Below are 20,699 nucleotides of genomic sequence, written 5' to 3' on the forward strand. Positions count from 1 at the left end.
TATCTGGAGATACCTGTATTTGGCGATAAGGACTTTAAAAAGGTGATTAAGTTAAAATGAAGCTGTTGGGATGAGACCTAATCCAACCTGACTGATGCCCTTACAAGAAAAGGAAATTGGACAAAGAGATCCGAGGCACTAAGGGTGCCTATGCAAAGATAAAAGACCTTATGAGGACACGATGAGAAGGCGGCCATGGGCAACTGAAGGAGAGAGGCCTCAGAAGGAAAAAAAGCTGTAGACTTGCAGCTTCCGTAACTGTGAGAAAATTAGTTTCTGTTGCTTAAGCCACCCAATCTGCAGCATTTCATTATGGCAGCCCAGGCAAACACACACAAATTCAGTTCCCAAGTCAGAAACCTGGGAGTCATCTCAGACTCTCTAATGTATCTCTCTTAAGCTTTCTGCTTCTAAAATGTATCTTAAGTCTGTCCTCTCCTAATCTATAGCCACTGCTACTAAAGATGATACAGTCCTCACCATCTCACATCTGAAGACCACAACAATGTCCACAACTAGTCTTCCTGCCTCCAGAACCACCTGCTCTGCTATTGAATGATCATTTCCAAAACACAAATTCTATAACATTTCCCTTGAACATAAAGCCTTCGATGGCCTCCTCTACCTTTAAAAAAAAAGTTCCTTATCATGGCATACAAAGTCCTTCAGCATCAGACCTATATCTACCTTACTAAGTTTAAGAAAAGTTGTGAAGTTTCATTTGCTGTGTTTAATCTCAAGTCTTTTGTGAAGTATTGGCATAGAGCACTTAACACTGCTTTACCTAATAGTTACTCTAAAATAATCTACATAAAAATAACTACCAAAAGCACAGAGAAGGCACATAGTGGATCTGTGGCATCTTGCTGCACTGATGGACAGTGACTGCACTGGGGTGTGGGTAGGGACTTAATAATATGGGTAAATGCAGTAACCACATTGTTTTTTCATGTGAAACCTTCATAAGAGTGTATATCAATAATACCTTAATAAAAAATAAATAAATAAATAATTAACTACCAAAAAATTTTTTAATCATCAAAGACAATGTGTGGACCTTAATGGAATTTTAAATCAAATAAACCGACTAAAAAAAAAGGAAATTTTTGAGATAAGCAGAAAATCTAATCAAAACTAGGTAACAAGCGAATGAATTTTTAAAATATTAAACTATTATTTACAAAGTATTAATTACTATAATTACTATCTGTAAGGTATGATAATGGCATTATGATATATTACCATAGTTATTACATAGAAATACATAGTTATTACAGCGGTACTGACATATCTAAATTTTGCTTTCAACTATTTTGTGGAGTGGGGAGTATCTTAGTCCATTCGGGCTGCTACAGCACAACAGCAGAGACTAATAAATTTATTCCTCATAGTTAGGGAAGCTGGGAAGTCCAAGGCCAGGGCGCCAGCAGATTTGGTGTCTCATAAAGAGAAACATCCTGGGTTATCTTTCTGTTGTATTCTCACACAGCAGAAAAGGCAAGGGAGCTCTCTGTGATGGTCCCTTTTAAAAGGGCACACTAATCCCATTTATGACAAACCTAATCACCTCTGAAAGGCCCCACGTCCAAATGCTGTCATACTGGGGGGTTAGGATTTAACATAGGAACCCTGGGGAGACACCACATTTCAGTCCACTGCAGGGAGCAAGGAGAACTGATGAAACAAGGCTGGCGAAATGCTAACTGTTGAAGCATGGTGACAGCTACATGAGGTTCATTTTAATGTGCTCTCTATAGCTGTGTATATTTGAAGTTCTCTTATAAACATCTTTACAAGGAGAGAAAAAAAATCACTATACAAAAAGAATTAAAATTTGTCTTAAATCTCTTTCAAACTACAGGAAAACATTTTAAAGGCAAACAGTATTTTTCCATTTAAGAACCTGAGTAATAGGACAAGTATTTTTGCATTAAAGAGAATTACCTTCGCCATCCTCGGTCTATAAGATCCTGATAGTCCTGTGCGGTCATGGAATGCGCCCACATGCCTGGAAAAGTAAGTGCCACGTTAATGACAGTAGGTGGAATTTTGTACCTTTTAAATTCAAAGCATTACTTTTAAAATATGAATCTTGAAGCTAAAACAGTCTAGCTCACACTAGAGAAATTAAAATTTGCACATATTTCATATTTGTTAGTTTGATATAACATACAACACAAATTAAAAACATTTATCTTAATTTTAAAAATGAAACACATCAAAGTGATTACATTTAATTCAGGATCAGTCAATAGTCTCTATGACATCATAAATTTAGGTCCTCACTGAAATCAGATTACATCACACCTATTTAAATGATACTACTATCCCCAATAATTTAATAAGCCGGTCTCTTCAAAAGAACTGAAAAGCAAATGTTCCCTTGTGCATATTAATGCTCTTGATCTTCACATATGTTCATATATAGTCTTCGACATAAAAAACAGAACAGAAGAATACAGCAATATTCCTTTAAAGTATAAAAACTGAAAGTAACCAAACGTTTAGGAACAAGAATGTGATTACAGAGACTATGTTATCAACAGAATATGAAAAGTATGCAACTGTGAAAAAAAATAAAGACTATGATAAAACATTGAGATATATTTGAACCAACATTAAAAGGAAAATGAATTTTCTCCTAAACACAGTAAACTGCATCAGAGGTATGTAAAGATAGAGCTATGCTTGACAGATCAAAATGTAGTAAGAAAAACATGGACATTAGAGTACAATAAAACATCCAGAAGGCTGGCAGGCACTCATTAACACCAAGTTACACAGAAGGCTCAATTTCATCACCTATAAAATAGGAATAATAAAACCTACTTGCCCAATAGGTGGGGTGCCCTATAGTAAAGGTTATTCTTGCAATTAAAATCAAAATAATAGCAATTTTGTTATCTCTTTAGGTGAAAAGGTTGAAAGTGGGTTTCTTCCACTGGATTTTAAACAAAGTATATCCATATTAATCAATTTTCTCTTACTAAAATTACTGGAAAAAATAAGAATTAAAAGGCTCTATTAGACATGTTTAATATAACATTCATTACATATTTTAGTAACAATATAATTCTGAAAAAGAGAAAGGAGTGATCTCTAAATTCCATAAGGCGACCACTGTCACCATTTGGTGTGCTTCTCCAGAGCTACAATCATGTCACACGTCATTTGCATCCTGTTTATTTTCTCCATTTAACCCTACACTCTAAACATTTTTCCACTCAACTCGTCTTCATAATCATCACTCCTAATGACTGGATTCTGTTAATACAATACTTGTATTAACTGCAATTATCACTCACAAGAAGTGCCTAGTAAACATTAATGAGTAAATGGACACACCATAATCGTCCAAATTATTCCCCTGCTGCAAGGAATTTATACTACTTTAAACCTGCACTTTGATGGCCATCCCACTTTCCACAACGTTTTATTAGTCTTCGAAATAAGAGAATCTATATTTGCCAATGCATGACACAGCAGGAAATAAACACAATGTTTTGCTTACAAACAGCACACCTTCCAAAAGAAACCTGAATCATGATGGGAAAAAACAAAATCAAAAACCGTACGCTGGTTTGACTGTCGAACCTTCAGGTGGGCGGAGGAATGACTTCGTAATAAAACACAGGGGTACAAGCGGGCTCCCTTGTCAGCGGCGACCACGGTCGCCAGCGTCTGGCATATTCCTCCAGGGACACTGTATCCAGGAATGCCCTTGTGTGCACACACACTTTTTCCTACACAAATCGCGCACGTCCCGACAGTCACTGCCCTGCACGCCGGGTTCTGAACTTCCACTCGGGGATGGTCCCTTCCGCATCGGCACTTACAGGTCAGCCGCGGCGCAACCGACCCCACTACAGTGCCCCGGCGCGGCAGGCCCCACACACCCAACCGCCTCTTGACTGCGGACGTTCGCCCGCAGCCACACTTTTCGCTACTTCGGGACCATCATCCTCTCGCACGTCAGAACACCTGTGTGAAGAATATGCATCTAGAAGTTTCCCTGCTTCCAGAGGTGAGGTCCGCTTTTAATTCTGACAGCCACGGCTCTCCCAGGGCAGCCGCGCTCGGCGCTCCCTCCACGACACAGGGACCGGGCGGGGGGTCTCCTGCCGCTCCTTCCGGGCCGGGGCGCCGCGGCCCCCTAGGACGCCCGCCCGCCCGCTGTGGAGCCAAGGCCGCGGCGCCCGCCCACGCCTACGGCCCGCTCACCATTGGAACGACTGCCCGTCTCGTTCTTGCAGTAGCCGCAGAGGTAGGAGTCCTCGCCCTCAAAATACTCCACGATGCTGGGAGAAAGAGTGGCCCAGGAAGCCATGGCTCCGGCCTTCCGAACGCGACGCACCCGGTGCTCCGCCGCCGCCACCCCACAATGCACCGCGCGGCCCGAGCGCCCCAGAGGAACTCCCGACGCTGCCCCGGCGCCTGCAGGGCCGGCCTTGCCCGCAGGCCCGCGGCGCTGACGCCGCCCGCACCATCTTAATCGAGGGCAACCTTTCGCTGTTTCTGTTCCTTCCCTTAGAGGGACCGCCATATTCGGTGAGACGGAGACCCGGGGCGTGAAGGGAAACAGTCTGGGAAGAAACGAGAAGGGAAGGAAAGCGGGAGTGGGGGCTTAGGCCTGTGCGCTCCCCCGCGAGGGCCTGGCCCCGGGCGCCGCCGGCAGTGCGGGTGGACTGCACGCGAGGCGACCGCCCCAGCCGCGTCGACGGCGACACTCACCGCAGGACGCCTTGCCCTCCTCCAAGTCGCAGTAGCCGCAGCGGGAGCCGGCCTTGAGCCCCTTGTACTCCACCACGGAGGCCATGGCAGCCTCCAGGGTCCGCGCGGGCCGGCCACGCCTCTCGGCGTCCGGGTGGACGGCGGCGGGGCGCGGGGGCCCGCGGCGGGGAGGAGCGGAGAGCGAGCCCCGGCGAGGTGCGCCCTAGCGTTCGGGCCTCGCGCCCCAAGCGCCTCCTCGAGGCCCGGTCCGTTAGCGTCGGCTGTAGTCGTGCCCCCCGGCCCCCGAGGTAGGGTCAGCCCTTTGCATACTCCCATCGCAAAGCCAATCCACAGCAAGCGCGTTGTCGGCCCCATTTTAAAGATAAGGAAACTGAGGCAGTGCGGCTGTGACGCTAAGTCCTTTCCTGCAGGTCTTAGTTTAAAAGTTAACCATCTCAGGCTGCCCCAGGTCACCACGAAGGCAGACAACTCAGCTTCTTCCAAACCAGCAAGCGCTCATTTAAATGCCCATACTTGCGTACAGGAGCAGGCACTGTGATAGGTCCGGGTAGTTGAATTTGAAGAATACTTAATGCTTTTAGAGGTAACAACTCTCAGGGCCAGTTGCAGCCTTCTGCCTCTATAGCCCAGTGCTACCGTAATCTTAGAACTTCTAAAGAGAAGCTGGAAATCTAGGGGTTTTTTTAACATACGATTTTCAAATGTTACTATAAAATAAGTTTTTGAACTGTACAGGCCAAACAAAGTATTTATATAGGCTAAATTAGTCCTAGTGCAAGCACTCTTTTGAAGTGGGTTTCTTAGGTCTGAGGCAACGTATAAAAATGAGTACTTCCAACAAGGTAATATTCCTTAATCTTTACCTCTGTGTGCACAGACAGTTGAAGCCTGTCTGTCCTTATATTTTCTCCAGTCAACAGTAAAACTGATTTTTGCAGTCTTTGAAACAGAGTGAAATTATGAAGGTTGGAGAAACAGAGGTAAAATTTGAGGTCTGTTTCAACATTCTTGACCCCAAGGTCTGCTGTGTTGGATATGTGCCTAGTTAAGTTGAAGAGGTTTCTCGGTGGCCAAGAGACCTGTTGTATTACTAAGCATCACTTATCCTCACACACTGGGTAAGAACCTAAGGGATAGCGTGCAGGAGGTTCTCAGGGCCCCTCTAATTTTATCCAGTTCCTCCAACTCTAGATCTGTAGGTTCCTTGCTGTATCTCAGTATACAAGTCCTTAAGACACACCTCATCTATTTTGTCCATTATAGCAGATTTGACTTCCTGGTCCTTTCTCAGACAGGCTCTCATTTTGAAGGAAAGTAAAGGCCTGAGGAATCAGAGTGGAATACCATGCTCAGGACAGAGTAGGCGGCCAGGAGGTTTTTCAGTAGTTTCTTATAGTCCTGTCCTGCTTTACTACTGTCCTTTGAAGGCCCAACCTTATCCCAAGCCCTAGACCAGCTCAGCCAGGGTGCACCAGGCTATGCCGGTCTTGAACACTGAGAATGTCCAAAGTCCTGGGCGTATGTGTTAACTCATTTACTCCTCACAGTAACTTCACTACATATGAAACCAAGACCAGAGAAGCTAAATAATATGCCCAAGATCACAGACCTAGTAAGACCTATAGGAGAGGGAAAAGACAAAGTAAAAGAAAGTAAGGAAAAGATACTAGTGATTACTAGCAAGGGTTCCTAGATGTCTGTATTTTGCTGAAGGTCAGAGACAGTTTTCATCCACTAGGCCCAACGAGAAAAATAATGCAGAGCTCTTCATTTAGTTTCCCACTATTTTATGGATTACAGAGGAATGACACTATTGGAATATCCTTTTATTTATGAAATCGTCTTTGTTTTTAATTTTCTTACCTAATAATAATATGCTGACAACAGTATGTCATGGTGACAATGCATGTTTGAACCCATGTCACTGAATGTGAAACTGAATCTGCAGAGCAAAAGAGTGAGGCTCAATACTAGGGCCCTGATCCTGTGGAAGGAATCTACATGGATGGGCCAAGTTCATGTTTCTTGAATTAAATGAAGTGAAGTGAAATACAGTCCTCTTTCCTTCCTAAGAAAATTGTGAAGAGATGGGACCTAAGTCAGGGTAAAAAAAGAGTAACATATAGACAATCTGAGACAGAAAAGAGGGATACTTTAGGAAGAGGTGTATAAGCAGAGGCAGACAAGTGGATAGGAGCAAGGGGTCTCAGGTACAGGTGGTGGTAGAGTCCCAGAAGATGCCTTCCTCTGTGGGCCACTCTGCCAAGAGGCCTCAGATTAGAGCCCTTCCCTCCCCTGGTACACGTGCACCAATGCTAGCCATTATGGCTATTGAGCACCTGAAGTGTGGCTAGTGCAACAGGGGGACTTAACTTTTAATTTTATTTAAATTTACTTGAATTTTTGAATTGCAGCAATATAAAACATTAAGCAGGATAAATGCAAAACAAACATGTAAGCCTAATCATATTCAAACTGCAGAAAATCAAAGACAAACAGAAAAGTCTTGAAAAAAAGAGGAAAAACCTCTTACCTATAAAGGAGCAAAGATAAGAATTACATCAGGCTTCTCTTTTGGAAACACATAAGCAGCAGAGAGGGAAATGAAATAGTGTTGAGAAAGCAAACACCAGCCTAGAATTCTGTATCAAGTGAAATTATTCTCCAAAACGCAAACAGAAGTAAAGAAATTCTCAGACAAAAATGGAGGGAATTTGTCACTGGTAGAACTGATTTGCAAGAAATGTTAAATTATTTAGAAAGAAGGAAAATAATATAGGTCAGAAACTCAATTCCTAAAGAAATTGAGAAATACATAAAGGAGCATTAAAGAAGGAATAAAACCGAATTTTTCATTTTTTAAAATCGTAATTGATCTAACAACACATGGTGCAAAGTAGCAATTTGGAAAGGGTGATTACAGTTTATGGATAAGTGAAATGAATGTTATAAGGGATTAGAGGGAGGAACTGGGAATACGCTGATAAGGTACCTCCATTGCCTGTGAAGTGGTATAGTGTTATTTGAAACAGAACTTGGATTAGTTGTAAATGTACACTGCAAACTCAAGGGCAACATATAAGAAGGCAGAAAAAGAAGTATAATTGCTATGTTAAGAGAGGAGGAAAAAACTAGAATCATGAAATGCTAATTAAAACCAGAGAAGGCAGAAAAAGAGAGGAAAACAAAAAGAACAAAAGCAACAAATAGAAACAGTAAATAATATGATAGATATTACTCTAGTTATATCAATAATCATTAAATGTCAGTGGTCCAAATATGCCAATTAAAAGAGAGACTGTCAGAGTAGTTAAAAAATTAAGACCCAACTATATATTATCTACAAAGAAAAAAAAATCACCCACTTTACACATAAACACACATAAATCTAAAAGCTACATTAATTTCAGACAAAGTAAACTTCAGAACAAGGAAAATTCAGGATAAAGAGGGACAATACAAAATGATAAAGGGGTCAATTCTCCAAGAAGACATAACGATCTTTACTATGTATGTGTCATGTACCTAGCACAGAATATCAAAATATGTGAGGCAAAAACTAATAGAATTGGAAGGAGAAACAGATGAACCCCCTATTAGAGACCTCTATCAATAACTGATAGAGCTAGCAAACAGAACATCAGTAAGGACATAATTGAACTCAAAACCATCAACCAGCTAGACCTAACTGAGACCAATAGCTTCATCCAACAGCGGCAGAATACACATTCCTCTCAAGCTCACATGGAAAATAAAAAACAAATTTTAAAGAACAAAATCATAACAAAATATGCTCTCAGACCACAGTGGAATTAAATTAGAAATCAAAAACAGAAAAATAGCTATAGAATTCCAAATACTCAAAGGTTAAACACACTTGTAAACAACACTGGTGTAAGAAGTTTCAAGAGAGATTTAGAAATATTTTGAACTAATTTAAAATGAAAATACAGTTGATAACAATGTGTGGGATGCAGGAAAAGCAGTGCTTAGAGGAAAATTTTTGGCATTGAATGCATATATTAGAACAAAGATGTAAAATCAATAAGCTGTCTCAGGAAACTAGAGAAAGAAGAGCAAATTAAAATAGCAAGAAAAAACAAAAATAAATGAAATTGAGTACAGGGATAAATAAAGTCAAAACCAAAAGCTATTTCTTTGAAAGGTTTGCTAAAACTGATAAATCTCTACTGAGTCTAATTAAGAAAAAAAGACAAATTACCAATATCAGAAATGAAAGAACCATCACTACTGATCCCATCGACATTAAAAAGATAATAAAAGCATATTACAAACAACTCTGTGCCCATACATATGATAACCAAGAGGAAATAATCAATTTCTTGAAAGACAATGTACCAAAACTCACACAAGAAGAAACAGATCATCTGATTAGGGCCTATATCTAAAGAAATAGCGTTGATAATAGTGACCTTTGAAAACAAAGTACAAGATCCAGCTGGGTTCATTGGTCAATTCTACCAAACCTTTAAGGGAGAAATACCAACTTTGTACAGTCTGGTATCTAAAACATACAAAGAACTCTTAAAAATCTCAGCAATAAGAAAACAAACAACCCACTTAAAAATAGGCAAAAAATCTGGATACCTCCCAAAGAAGATAAACAGATGGCAAATAAGCATATGAAAAGATGCTCAGCATCATATGCCATTAGCAAATTGCAAATTATAAAATACCACTACACACCTATTAGAACGGCTGAAATTCAGAACACTAACACCATCAAATGCTAGTGAGGATGTGGACCAATAAGAGTCTCATTCATTGCTGGTGGGGATGCAAGATGTACAACCACTTTGAACATTTGGGCAGTTTTTTATGAAACTAAATGTACTTTTACCATACAATCCAGTAATTGTGCTCCTTGATATATTCCCAAATGAGTTGAAAAATGCCCACACAAAAACCTACACATGAATGTTCACAGCAGCTTTATTCATAATTGCCAAAACTTGGAAGCAACTAAGATGTCCTTATAGAGGTGAATGAATAAACCAACAGTGGTACATCCATACAATGGAATATTATTCAGCAATCAGAAGACTTGAGCTATTGAACCATGAAAAGACATGGAGGAACATTAAACCCATATTGTTATGTGAGCCAATCTGAAGAAGCCTTTTCAACATGAAAAAGCCACAGTGAATGATTCCAACTATTTAACATTCTGGGAATGGCAAAACTATGGTGACAGTAAAAAGATCAGAGGTTGCCAGGGGTTTAAGGTACAGAGGGAGGAATAAATAGCTGAACTAAGGGATTTTTAGGGCAGTGGTACAATTCCATATGATGTAGTAATGATGGACACCAGACATCACACATTGTCAAAAACCATGGCATGTAGAACACAAAGAGTGAGCCTTAATGTAAACTACAAACTTTAGTTAACAGTAATGTAGCAATATTGGTTCATCAATATAGTGAATGTGCCACATGAACACAAGACATAAATAATAGAGGGAACTTAGAGGAAGAGAGTACTTTTTAATCACTAGTTCTGTAAACCTATAGTGTTCTAAAAATAATTAAGATTATTAATTAAAAGCAGTATAAAATTTTTAAATTGATAAAACATCAATTTATTAACTGATAAAACATGTTGAAATGATAATATTTTGGATATCCTGAGTTAAAATATATCACTAAAATTAACCTCACCTGTTTTACTTTTTTAAATGTAGCTCTTAGAAAAATTTTAATTATTTCTGTGACTCACATTCTCTTTTTGTTGAACAATGCTGGCCGGGAAACAAATTCTTGTAGCTTCAGTGGACCAACCCAGTTCTCTACCTGTCTGGGCTTCTGGGCCCTACAGTTTCAGGATCTTTTCTCTAGTGCTACTTCTATTTAATCACGTTCTTCTTTTTGTCTCTCTTTTTCCCCCACCAAAGTGGGTGCACCATTCCTGGAGGTACTAAAATACCAGGTTGATGCATGGACTGGACGGAGTAAGCTCATACTCCATCTCTCTGCTCCAAAAATCTGTTTAATATGTTGTCCTTGGATATACAGATATACAGATATAGGTAGACAGAGGACATACAGATATTAAACTGATAAGAACAGATGCCACACTTAATCTTAGCCAAAAGGCCAAGAAGCTGTTTTAATCATTTTCTTATTAATAATGCATCCTATTTCTCCATTTGTTTGGGGAAGTCATCAAAATTCCTCTATGTATTCTGGAAGCAGGTTCTCTCCTGTACTCTACACCCCAGCATACTGGAGCCCCTTGCATCTCTCCTTCCATATTATACTTTGCTTGTGCAACTTCCTCTCATTAATAACCACTCTGATAGTCACCTTTTGCTTGGTTGGTGTCAGGAGTGTCTCTCACATTTCTGTGACTCAGAATGCGCTCCCCAAGGAGTCCTTCTTGTTCAATCCCACCTGACACTAATGACTCCTGCCCTTTGGTTTCCCTCCTTTATTACGCATCCATTTATAACACTGTCACACGTGAGCACCTGTGTACATATCTTGCTTCCTTAATTGGATTGTAAACTTTACAAAGGTACTGGCTTGCCACTCCTCCAGTATTCCAAGGCTAGGTGGGATGGCATGTGCTTAAGATCACAAGCTTTGCTTTTAGACATCCAAGTTGCAGCCTCCCACTTGGCAACTGTATGGCCTTGAACACATCATTTAACTCTCTTGGCCCAGTTTCCTAATACAGAAAAAGGGGAGAATAATAGCATCCTCTCATCGGGTGGTTGGATGTCAGTGTCTTATATTTAGATACTATTAGAGACCCTTTTATTTTTATTTAGATTTGTTTTCAGACTCCTGCCAAATGGTGACAACAGGCAAGGTGCAGTTTTGAATGCCAGGCATTAATCTGTGATTATACTGCAAAGTTTATTTCAAGTTCAGTGACATGAAAAACAGTTAACAATAATTTCAGTTCAGGAACTATCATCATTTTCCCCAGCTAGGACTTCTCAGAACTATTTTAACATATTTCATTATTTTTGACAAAGGATTAAAATAGGTTTATGATAAAATACTTGTTAACAAAGAGTTCTTTTTTATATTTATCACAGGAAAGCACAACTCAGGCAATCTTTTGCTTATGTTAGGGCAAAGTCAAGTGTTTGTTTCAACCTATTTTGCTATCAAGAATGTTCTTTGTTTATCTCCCTGGCTTATATTCTTATGTTCCCCCCAGTTTCTTTTCAGGAAAGGGAAACAATTTTTAATTTAAAGTATTTTTAGATCCACATGATTGTCTTTCTCTGAGGTTTTTTTTAATAAAGCTAATGCCTTACAGAGAAGTTCACATTAAGAATTGCATATTTTTCTTTATCAAAAAAGAGGCTTCTGTTGTTTTCATAGGAGGTTAAGTAAGATACCGCCTTTTTGCACTTTACATAGTGTCTGGCTCCTCGTCAGTGAACATTAAACAGCTGTGATAGGATGCTCTCAGGTCATAGGTGTTATGAAAATTTTGGCTGAATTAATAATAGCACATAAGTTTGACATCTTAGTGGCATGACTTTTTTTAGTTTTTAAGTGATATCTTGTGAATATTAAAATTAATTTGAAATTTAGTTCAGTACTTTGGTATGGAAACAGACCGAAATCAGTCAAGACCTGGTGTTTGACTTTTTTAAGCATAAAATACCCATATTTACTTTCATAACTCTGCTTTACTTCTGAATGTGCCTGGGGCTACAGTCTCAAGCACATTTCAGCAAATAGGACATTTGGGGAGAGATTTTATTGCTAGAATAAAGAAGCCACATTATAATTAATAAGTGTATTTTCTCCTTTTCACATTTTTTAAAGAACTAAAGACATCTTAATGGGAAAGGTATAAACAATGAGGACTTTATTCAGATGATGCAGCTTACATATATGTGGTGAAGAGTATCTTGAAGTGAATATACAGAATCAGTTTTCATAAATTTTTATTTCAGCATTGGTATATTTTCTGCTGAAGTAATGACCAGTTATGAACATAATTAAGTAATATGACTAAAAGTATACTAAACAGTGTAAGAGCTCAAAACCCCCATAGCAGCAACAGTATCTAGCTTAGTGACCTACCCCAAAGTGATGAGACCGCGTGGCTAGGCCATCTGCATATTCATCTGACCTCCACCAAGTACAGTGAGCATGTGTGCAGGATCCGCTCCAAGCTTCTTCACGGATTCCATTTTCACACAAGACACACAATATATATTCCACAAAAAACAAAAATGAAAAAGATGCCCCTGTGGCCTTGAAAGATGCTTTCTCTAATGGCACAGAAATGCTATGTCTGTCTGTGAGACAGCCCCTCCTTTCTGTCTGTGGCCATTCCACTGAAATGCAATTCCCCACCAACCCGTGACTTCACCTACCACCTCACAGTAGTCTCATTCTAGAATACTGATGACACACAAAAAAACTTGTGACTGCTTTGCCCTAGAAATCAACCCAAGGCATCCAGAAGGATCATCATAGATAGCTGGAAGTCTGAGAGCCAGGATCTTTAGTGGCTGGAAAACAGTACTTTGCAGACTAAGGAATGAGAGATTAGAGAACTGAGCTGGGAGACCAGACACTGAGAGAGCAGAGAGCAAAGATGTTGTTCATGAAGCTGGCTACTGATAGGAAAATGGCTGAAACCAAGGACACCAGAGATAAGCAGCATGAGACTACAAGAGCCGTGGAAGTGACCAAAGGGGCTGCGAGGAGCCCATCCAGCAGGCGACTGTGGACAGCTCGGCCAGCAGCGCAGACCCCACCCGTACTACCCTCTTTGGTGACAGACTCAGAATGGTTCAATCTAAGTGCAGAAGATCAGTAGGTGTTGTTTTCCTCCCATTTTGAGTAAAGGCAGGAAAATGTTCATTTATCTGGGAATGTGTGTAGCACAGGAATGAGAATTATGTGTCCTGGAGGCACAAATATATCCTGGCTCTGAAACTAACTCGGGGACCTTTGACAAGTCACTGAACCTCTCATGGCCTCAGTCCTCTTCGCGGTGAAATCGGGGGTAATGAGTACCTACCTCATACAGTTGTGTGGAAGACGAAGTAAAAGAATCCATTTTTAAGTTCCTAGCACAATGCCTAGTGTAGAGTAAATGCAACAAATGTTGCTATGGAAATATTAGAATCCCTTAGGAAAGAAAATTTTAAAAGCAGATGAGTCTTTTTAACAAATCAGCTTTACTTAATGGGCAAATAGTGTTTTTTCTAGTTCTCTTATAAAATCCTTCTCTTTTGCTGCTAGATTAGAGAAACAGAATATTTACAACCCAGATTGCAAAACAGAATCTATTTTATTTAAACATAAGAACCTAATAAATAGGTCTTAAGGGGGCCTAAACGTAATGGGCCAATTTCTCTCATGTATTTTTCTGCATTAAAATAAAGACTTTCTTGCCATCAAATTGCTTTATTGTCTCTCTAAAATATAAACCTTTGGCAAGTATCATGAGACATGTTATAGTTAGATAGCTGTTGTTGGAAATTAATGATAGTTTATAAATTATGTTCATTGTTAGTAACTTTATGCATAAATGGACTTACCAATTTTGAAATTCACCGAATTTCACATCAAAGATAAGTTCTTTGTTCTGCCAACAATTATACGTAAACAGTGGTTTGTGGAATTTGAAATAGCAATTCAGTCTCCTGTCACCAGCATTAAAATGAAGGTACTTTGCAGTCTCAACCTTAAACACAATGTGGCTCTTTATACTTTCAGACAGCATTCTTTCCTCGCTTCAAGGAAAGACAGAAGTTAAACGCAGAGGGTCCTGCCTATTGACAGAGAAATGCCTTTTGCTACATCTGTAAAGCGAGCCCCAAATCAACTCCCTAAAACAATTCACACCAGAACATGTTTCCTCAAACCTTTTTCCAAATCCTACTGTAATTTCTCTTTTTGATCTTTCAGATTGGCCTGGGTCAAAAATACTCAAGACCCTCGGATTGCAGCGGGCTCCCAGTCTCCATTAGAAAAGAAGATTGAGGTGAGGAAATACATTTACCATGAACTTTGGAGCAAGTAATACAATCATTAACAAGTTTATCACCGAGGTCAAAAGGGCCTAAGTGTTTCGAGGGAAAGTGTTTTGCCTGTTATGTTCTGATCAACGTTTGGTTCATCAGGCACCAGTGGTGCTGGCTGGAGCACTGAACAAAATAAACACCCCCAAACATGCCCATGTCCTCAGGGCTTAGTCTAGTGAGGGACACTGACATTGAAGATTCTACAAACAGTGATAAATCAACAGTTATAAACAGATAAACAGTTATCATAGTATAAATTGTCATGAAAGGATGGTGTTTTACTTGAATAAGTATGTGGAAGGTCTGAGGAAGTGGCATTTAAGCCTAAAACTGCATATGTAAGTACCCGAGTCAGAGCTGCTGTATTGTGTGTTTGGGAGTTTGTGAAGAAAGAACACATGGAAATCCTCAGGTGGGAAAGAGAACATGGCTTTTGAGGAACCTAAGTCGGTGTGGCTGCAGCAGAGTGAGTAAGAGAGGGTTGTGTGGACAGGCACCAGATGATATATGCCATACTGGACTTCGGGATTTTCTCCTAGCAGCAATAGGACGCTGTCCCAGGTCTTTGTGCAAGGAAGTGATGTGCTCAGATTGACATATCACAAAGATCACTTTGGCTAGTGAGTGACCAGTCTGATGGGGCTGGGGGCAGGAGAGAACTAGTTTCAAGGAAACTAGTTAGGCTGCTTCCCGAGGGTGGGGACATTTTGGAGTTACAAGTGACAGGATTGAGCAGGGAAAACTGAAGGAGTCAGGGAAGGATGTCAGGCTAACAGTATTCAGGTCTGCAGTTGAGAGGTGAGCAGGGCAGCCTCGTGTGCCTCAAGTGTCTTGCTCACCCCTTACCCGCACTCTCAGAGCAGTGCCTGACATGGGGCAGGCCACCGTATTGAATGATTGAGACTGTCTGTGCCCAAGGAAGCTTAAATGTGACTGTGGTCAAAATAAGTGGAAATTTCCCTGCATACATTTAAAAGACAGAACCAGCAAAGCAGGTGGAGAGAGTGGCCATGAGGCAGGAAGAGAATGAGGAGCTATTCAGTCACTTGGGGATATTCAGCTGACGGCTGCAGTAGTCTAGGGGGGTCCAAGACAGCCCTAGTCACATGCCCTTGGCCATAGTGGGAAAGCCAGATGAAAATAAAGTGTTTCAAGGGGAGCAGTCACCTCTGTAGAATGCTGCTGTGAGGTCAAGAATGACAGGGACAGAGATGGGGTCATTGACCTGTCAGTGTGGGGCTCACTAATGGTCTGGATGAGAGCGGCTTCAGAGAGGCTGAAGGATGAGAACCCAACCAAAGAGGATCGAGGGGCCAGTGTGAGGTGAGAGGTGGTGAGGGTTTACAGGACGGCTTCAGATTACACTGGGAAGCGACTAAGAGCCAGAGGGATGTGCAGAAGGGAGGAGTGTTTTTTGTTTAAGGATGCTATAGACCAAAGCAATGTGCCAATAGACTGATCCAGCAAAAGGGAAATCTTGATGAAGCAGGAAAGGTAATTTGATAATTACAAGTTGAAGTTCTTAAAGCTCAACAAGCACCAGTGAAGAACTGGCTTTTGACAGACAAAGGGGTGATGTTTTATGGTGAAGACAGGAAGGCAGAGTCCAGGCTAGGTGCACCGTGGTTGTTCTGGCAGTGGGAAGAGGGCATTCCTGAGTGACTGCTTCTGTTTTCCAAGAATGTCTAAGGTGAAGTCTTCAAGTAGGAGGGGGCACTGGGGATGGGGGTGCAGGGTTTGAAGAGAAAGGTGAAGTCTTCAAGTAGGAGGGGGCACTGGGGATGGGGGTGCAGGGTTTGAAGAGAAAGGCATGAAGCAAGGGACCCTACCTGGGACCTGGCACACGAGTGCCACATCAGGCTAACAGCCACCTGAGATTTGCATCATGGGCCATCATAAAAGATAACCAACTTAAAGAAGTTCTAATACTTCCCTTTGACAAGAGTTTAGGTGGTGTCCACTCTTCAGAAGTGAGGAAACTGTTAGACCAAGAGTTCCAGCAGGAGAATGAAACACTTCGTCAACTTAAGGAGACGTCTTCAGACTTCCGGTTTGCCCAAGCAGAGGCATATTACTACCGCAAACACCAAGAAATGATGCTGGAAGAAGCGTGGAAATACAGAACAGTTCCAAAATGGGAAATTAAAACAGAGGAAAAGAGACCACGAAGTGAAAAAACGGAAGATGCCAAAATGTGGGCCTACCTAGTGCCTGAGAGGGCGCTGAACCGGACAGGGAAGCACATTAGCCAAGTCGAACGAGCTCAAGGCCTCAGGGACCACAAGTATCGGCTCCTCCCTCAGAAAATTCCAAGTGAAACACTTTTCCCCAAAACATTAACACCAAAGGATAAAAAGACTGAAAATATCCAGAAAACACACAGAATTAAAACCAGAAAGCACGAGGTGGCATGGACAGAGGAACAGATAAAGGGACATCAGGATCGCATGGTTCGAGGAAGAGAACTCACAGAGCAAAGAAATGATCAACGAAGTGCTCAGCAGCTCTCTACCCAGGTCCCTCCGTCCCTGAAATCTCAAGTGGAGAAAGAGGAGGTAAAAGAATTTGAGTGGGTCACAGCCTACCCCATTGCCCAGCCTTACCCGGAAGCACTTATAAAAGTGACTATTTTGATGGAAAAGTCAAAAAAAGAAGATAAAATTAAAAAACCACTCCGAAGAGAGTTCTTGAGTATACCACCATTTTTGAAAAGTCAATTAGAAAAAAGTAAACCTTAAATTTTCTAGGTTCCTGCATTTCTTTGTTAAGCTAGCCTATTTTCATAGTTGTTAGTGTCGTAAAATCCCATATTGCCTAATTTTATTTCTAAGTGCATCAAACTGGAAAAAAGAAGTTAAGCCACAAGGACAGCACTCCAAGTGTCTCAGCTACCTACGTAACTACCCCAACACTTAGTGACTTAGAAGCACCACCATTTTATTATACCTCCCAATTCTGTACAGGAATTCAGGCAGAGCCCAGCTAGGCAACTTTCCTGCCCCATATGTGGCGTCACTGGAACGGCTTGAGGGCATCCAGGCGGTGGCTGGGTTAGTCTGGAGGGTCCAAGACCACTGCCCTACAAGCCCTTGGCAGGGACAGCTGGAAGGCTGGGCTTAGCCAGTCCCTCTGCCTGTGTCCATGTGGTTTCAGGGCCACTGGCAGATGGACATTTTATATAGTAACTCATGGTTCTGAGAGACTGGTCAGTCAGAGCTTCTTATGACCCAGCCTCAAAAGCCCCAGAACATCACCTCTGCTACATTCTACTGCTCAGACAAGTCAGCAAGACCAGCCCAAATTCAAGGAGAGACGAAACAGACTTCCTCTCAAAAACATTTGCAGCCATTATATTTCCTCTAGCACCCCAAGGCTCTGGGAAGTCCACCACATGCCTCTATTATACTTTTCATTGTTCTTTTAACACCGCTCATAAAAACTAAACGAGTATTTTTATATGAACAGAGAAACCTACAACTTCACAGCTCCCGAGTTGAAGAGGCCCGGCTTCCCCTCTGCAGAGATAAATGTAGACGAAGGGTGTGAACGCCCGTTGCAGTTATTACACAGATAACACCTCACCTCGTACTCTCCAATTCCCTTAAAATTCAGAGATGTCACATACCGAAGCCTAAGCTGCAGCCCTGCCAGGGTTCCAAGGCTCTAGGACATGGCCTCTGGGGCTGACAGTCTATTTGGAAACGAGAACAATAGTAAAATAAAGGAGCACATGCCCAGTTCTGTAGTGTAAGAACCTATATTGAGAATATGGACTAGAAAGTGGGGTAGCAGTGTATGGGGAATGCGCCTCAGAATGAAACTCCTTAGGTGAGCAGAGCAGCCAGGAGGAAAGCACGGCCCTGCTTCAGCGCACGCCTACCCGCTGCCATCAGCACAGAGCGGAGGCAGGCACAGCCCCGGCCCTGGGGCTCCCCTGGGAGAGAAACACCAGCTAACGAGATGAGCACAAGCAGGACAACCGAGGCAAGAACAAGGTGCTACCAAAACACTAAGTTCTGGAGGAAAAGAAAGGCTTTGGGGCTGACACAAGTTTGTTTTTTAAAAGGTAACACATATTAGTTGTCTTTTTTATTCAGATGTTTTAAAGAAGTGGCCCATAATCTCCAGCCAGGTAACTTCTGGTGATAATTTTAAAAAAATACCAAGAAAGTACATGGTTAGAAAATTCAAATAATTACAGAAAGGTATGAAATGCAAAGTAACCTTTGCCACCTCAGTTTGCAAAAGGTGAGTATGTTTAAGTTTCTTACCTGAAGCAAGTCTGGAACAGGCAGAAAGCAACTCTAAACCCACACGCTTGAAGTCATGAAACAGAGACCATGTATTGTGATTCTATGCATGTGGTATCCGGAATAGGCAATTCATGGGGACAGAATTAGGCAAATGTCGACAGAAAGTGGGTTGTTGGTTGGACAGGGCTAAGGGGTGAAGAGGTAGGTGAGGAGGGGTGAGACTGCTTCCTCGTGCAGAATCATGGGGCATGGGGACAAGAATGTTTTAAAATTAGGTTGTGGTGAGGCCTGCACAGCCCATGAATGGACTGAAAAACAGTGAACTGTGTACTTTAAAAGGGTGGCTAGTATGGTATGTTACATGGATCTCAGTAAAGCTGTCTAACCAAATGAAAGACATGGCTAGAGTATAGAAAGGAAGGAAGTGGGCCCAGAGATGTAGGCAAAGGGGCTAATGATGAAGGCTTCCAGTGTCACCAAGAGCTCAGGTTTTTCAACAGGGAATTGCTGAGAAACAGACAAGTGGTTTGGAAGATACGGAGAACAGACAGATAGGAAGCAGGGGATACCACATGGAAGCCTGCGGCAGAAACCTGGACAAGATGGAGAAAATCAAGGAAAAGATGGGAATTAGTGACCAACTAAGGTAGAGGTTGTGGGGGTAAGAGAAAAGAAATGCTAGGCTCCTTAGAGGAAATAAAGTAGTGGAAGTATGCATATAGGGGTTACAAGGAGAACAGATTTGGGAGCTGTTTTCACACAGATGTCTAAAACGACCCGTATGCTGTCCAATAAGCCATTGGTTGCATGTTTCTGAGGCTTTCTAGAGAAGTTTAGTCAAGTAGTTTTGGGAATGTTATATAAATCAATACAGCGTAAGTCATGAGAGTCAGATGGGTGGAAGGGGATCCAGGGAAAGCGTCCACACAGGGATGTAGTTTCCAGGAGTAGATTTTCAAGTGTCAGAATCATTTATTTACCCGCTGGATCTAACAATTTGGAAAGGAATAGCCTAACTGTCTAAACAGCCTCAGTAGAATGCTGGGAAAGAAGGTGCTACCCTCCACAGTTTCACGACCGACAGAAGGGAAGAGCAATGACCCTTGTTCAAAGAAGAGCTAGGACAGTAACTTGACAGGTCATAAGTTTTTTATGAGAGACGGTTATGGTTTAAGGGAAAGCACTAGATATGGGGAGAGGTTGACAGAGCAGAGACCAGAGAATGCAGGAAGGAGCCACAGAAGACACACCAGAGAGAAGGAAGCAGAGATTTGGGGAATGGGGAAAGGAGCCAACGAGGGACTGAGGCCTGAAGGTCCAGCAAAGGTTAGAAGCATAGGAGTGGTGTTACCCCACCATGTGTGTGGCTTTCCTCTACAGCGACTGGCAGCTGCTGCATCCAAAGAGAGGACCGCTGCTGGATGGCCCCAGGCTGGCACTGCTGAGGAAAGTGGCCCAGCCTGGCTTGGCAGAAGACTGAATACTTTGTGTGTAAATCACAGGCTGAATCATATGAAACTGCTAATATTTAACTGTGTTTTACCTATAAGAACAATTTCATGTGGTTCAATCGAGTATTTGTTGACTTGGCTAGCTAACTTTATAGCTAAAAAGATGGAAAAAGAATGATAAAGATTTATAGGCCATTAACAACCCAACTAAAATTTTTTCAATGGGAACAGACTAG

At 41.6% G+C, this 20,699-nt stretch overlaps 2 protein-coding genes and 1 pseudogene across 12 annotated transcripts in view; 1 reads left to right on the top strand and 2 right to left on the bottom strand.

The window, feature by feature from the left end:
* The window catches only part of ATE1 (arginyltransferase 1), a 163,792-nt gene extending 158,605 nt beyond the window's left edge, over positions 1-5,187 (bottom strand). For 2 of the 11 annotated variants that reach the window (XM_057506417.1, XM_057506416.1), the window contains exons 1-2: positions 4,222-4,550; positions 1,945-2,008 (exon numbers count right to left, since the gene is read on the bottom strand). In XM_057506417.1, coding sequence (XP_057362400.1) covers positions 1,945-2,008; positions 4,222-4,543 — 386 coding nt within the window. In that variant the 5' untranslated portion in view covers positions 4,544-4,550. Of the gene's footprint in view, positions 1-1,944; positions 2,009-3,594; positions 4,144-4,221; positions 4,558-4,731 lie in introns of those variants that run through there. The other 9 variants (XM_057506419.1, XM_036899006.2, XM_036899005.2 and 6 more) reach the window with 9 other exon arrangements.
* Positions 1,990-20,604, top strand: LOC118919243 (uncharacterized). Its single transcript, XM_036899011.2, has 6 exons — positions 1,990-2,016; positions 3,839-4,458; positions 4,532-4,548; positions 4,650-4,926; positions 14,644-14,719; positions 16,703-20,604. The coding sequence occupies exons 1-6, from the start codon at positions 1,990-1,992 to the stop codon at positions 17,495-17,497; spliced, it is 1,812 nt and encodes a 603-aa protein (XP_036754906.2). The 3' UTR covers positions 17,498-20,604.
* LOC118919305 (U2 spliceosomal RNA) lies at positions 10,642-10,857 on the bottom strand (annotated as a pseudogene).
* Positions 20,605-20,699: the final 95 nt, after the last annotated feature.

Source organism: Manis pentadactyla, chromosome 8 (assembly GCF_030020395.1).
Source record: "Manis pentadactyla isolate mManPen7 chromosome 8, mManPen7.hap1, whole genome shotgun sequence".
In the NCBI taxonomy this organism is placed as follows: domain Eukaryota; kingdom Metazoa; phylum Chordata; class Mammalia; order Pholidota; family Manidae; genus Manis; species Manis pentadactyla.

Excerpts from the sequence above, each read along its gene's own strand:
- LOC118919243 (XM_036899011.2), top strand. The coding sequence starts at position 1,990 with ATGGAATGCGCCCACATGCCTGGAAAA. Across the intron at positions 2,017-3,838 it reads GCGCCCACATGCCTGGAAAA|GTCAGCCGCGGCGCAACCGA; the intron begins GTAAGTGCCACG and ends CGGCACTTACAG. Across the intron at positions 4,927-14,643 it reads GGAGAGCGAGCCCCGGCGAG|ATTGGCCTGGGTCAAAAATA; the intron begins GTGCGCCCTAGC and ends TTGATCTTTCAG.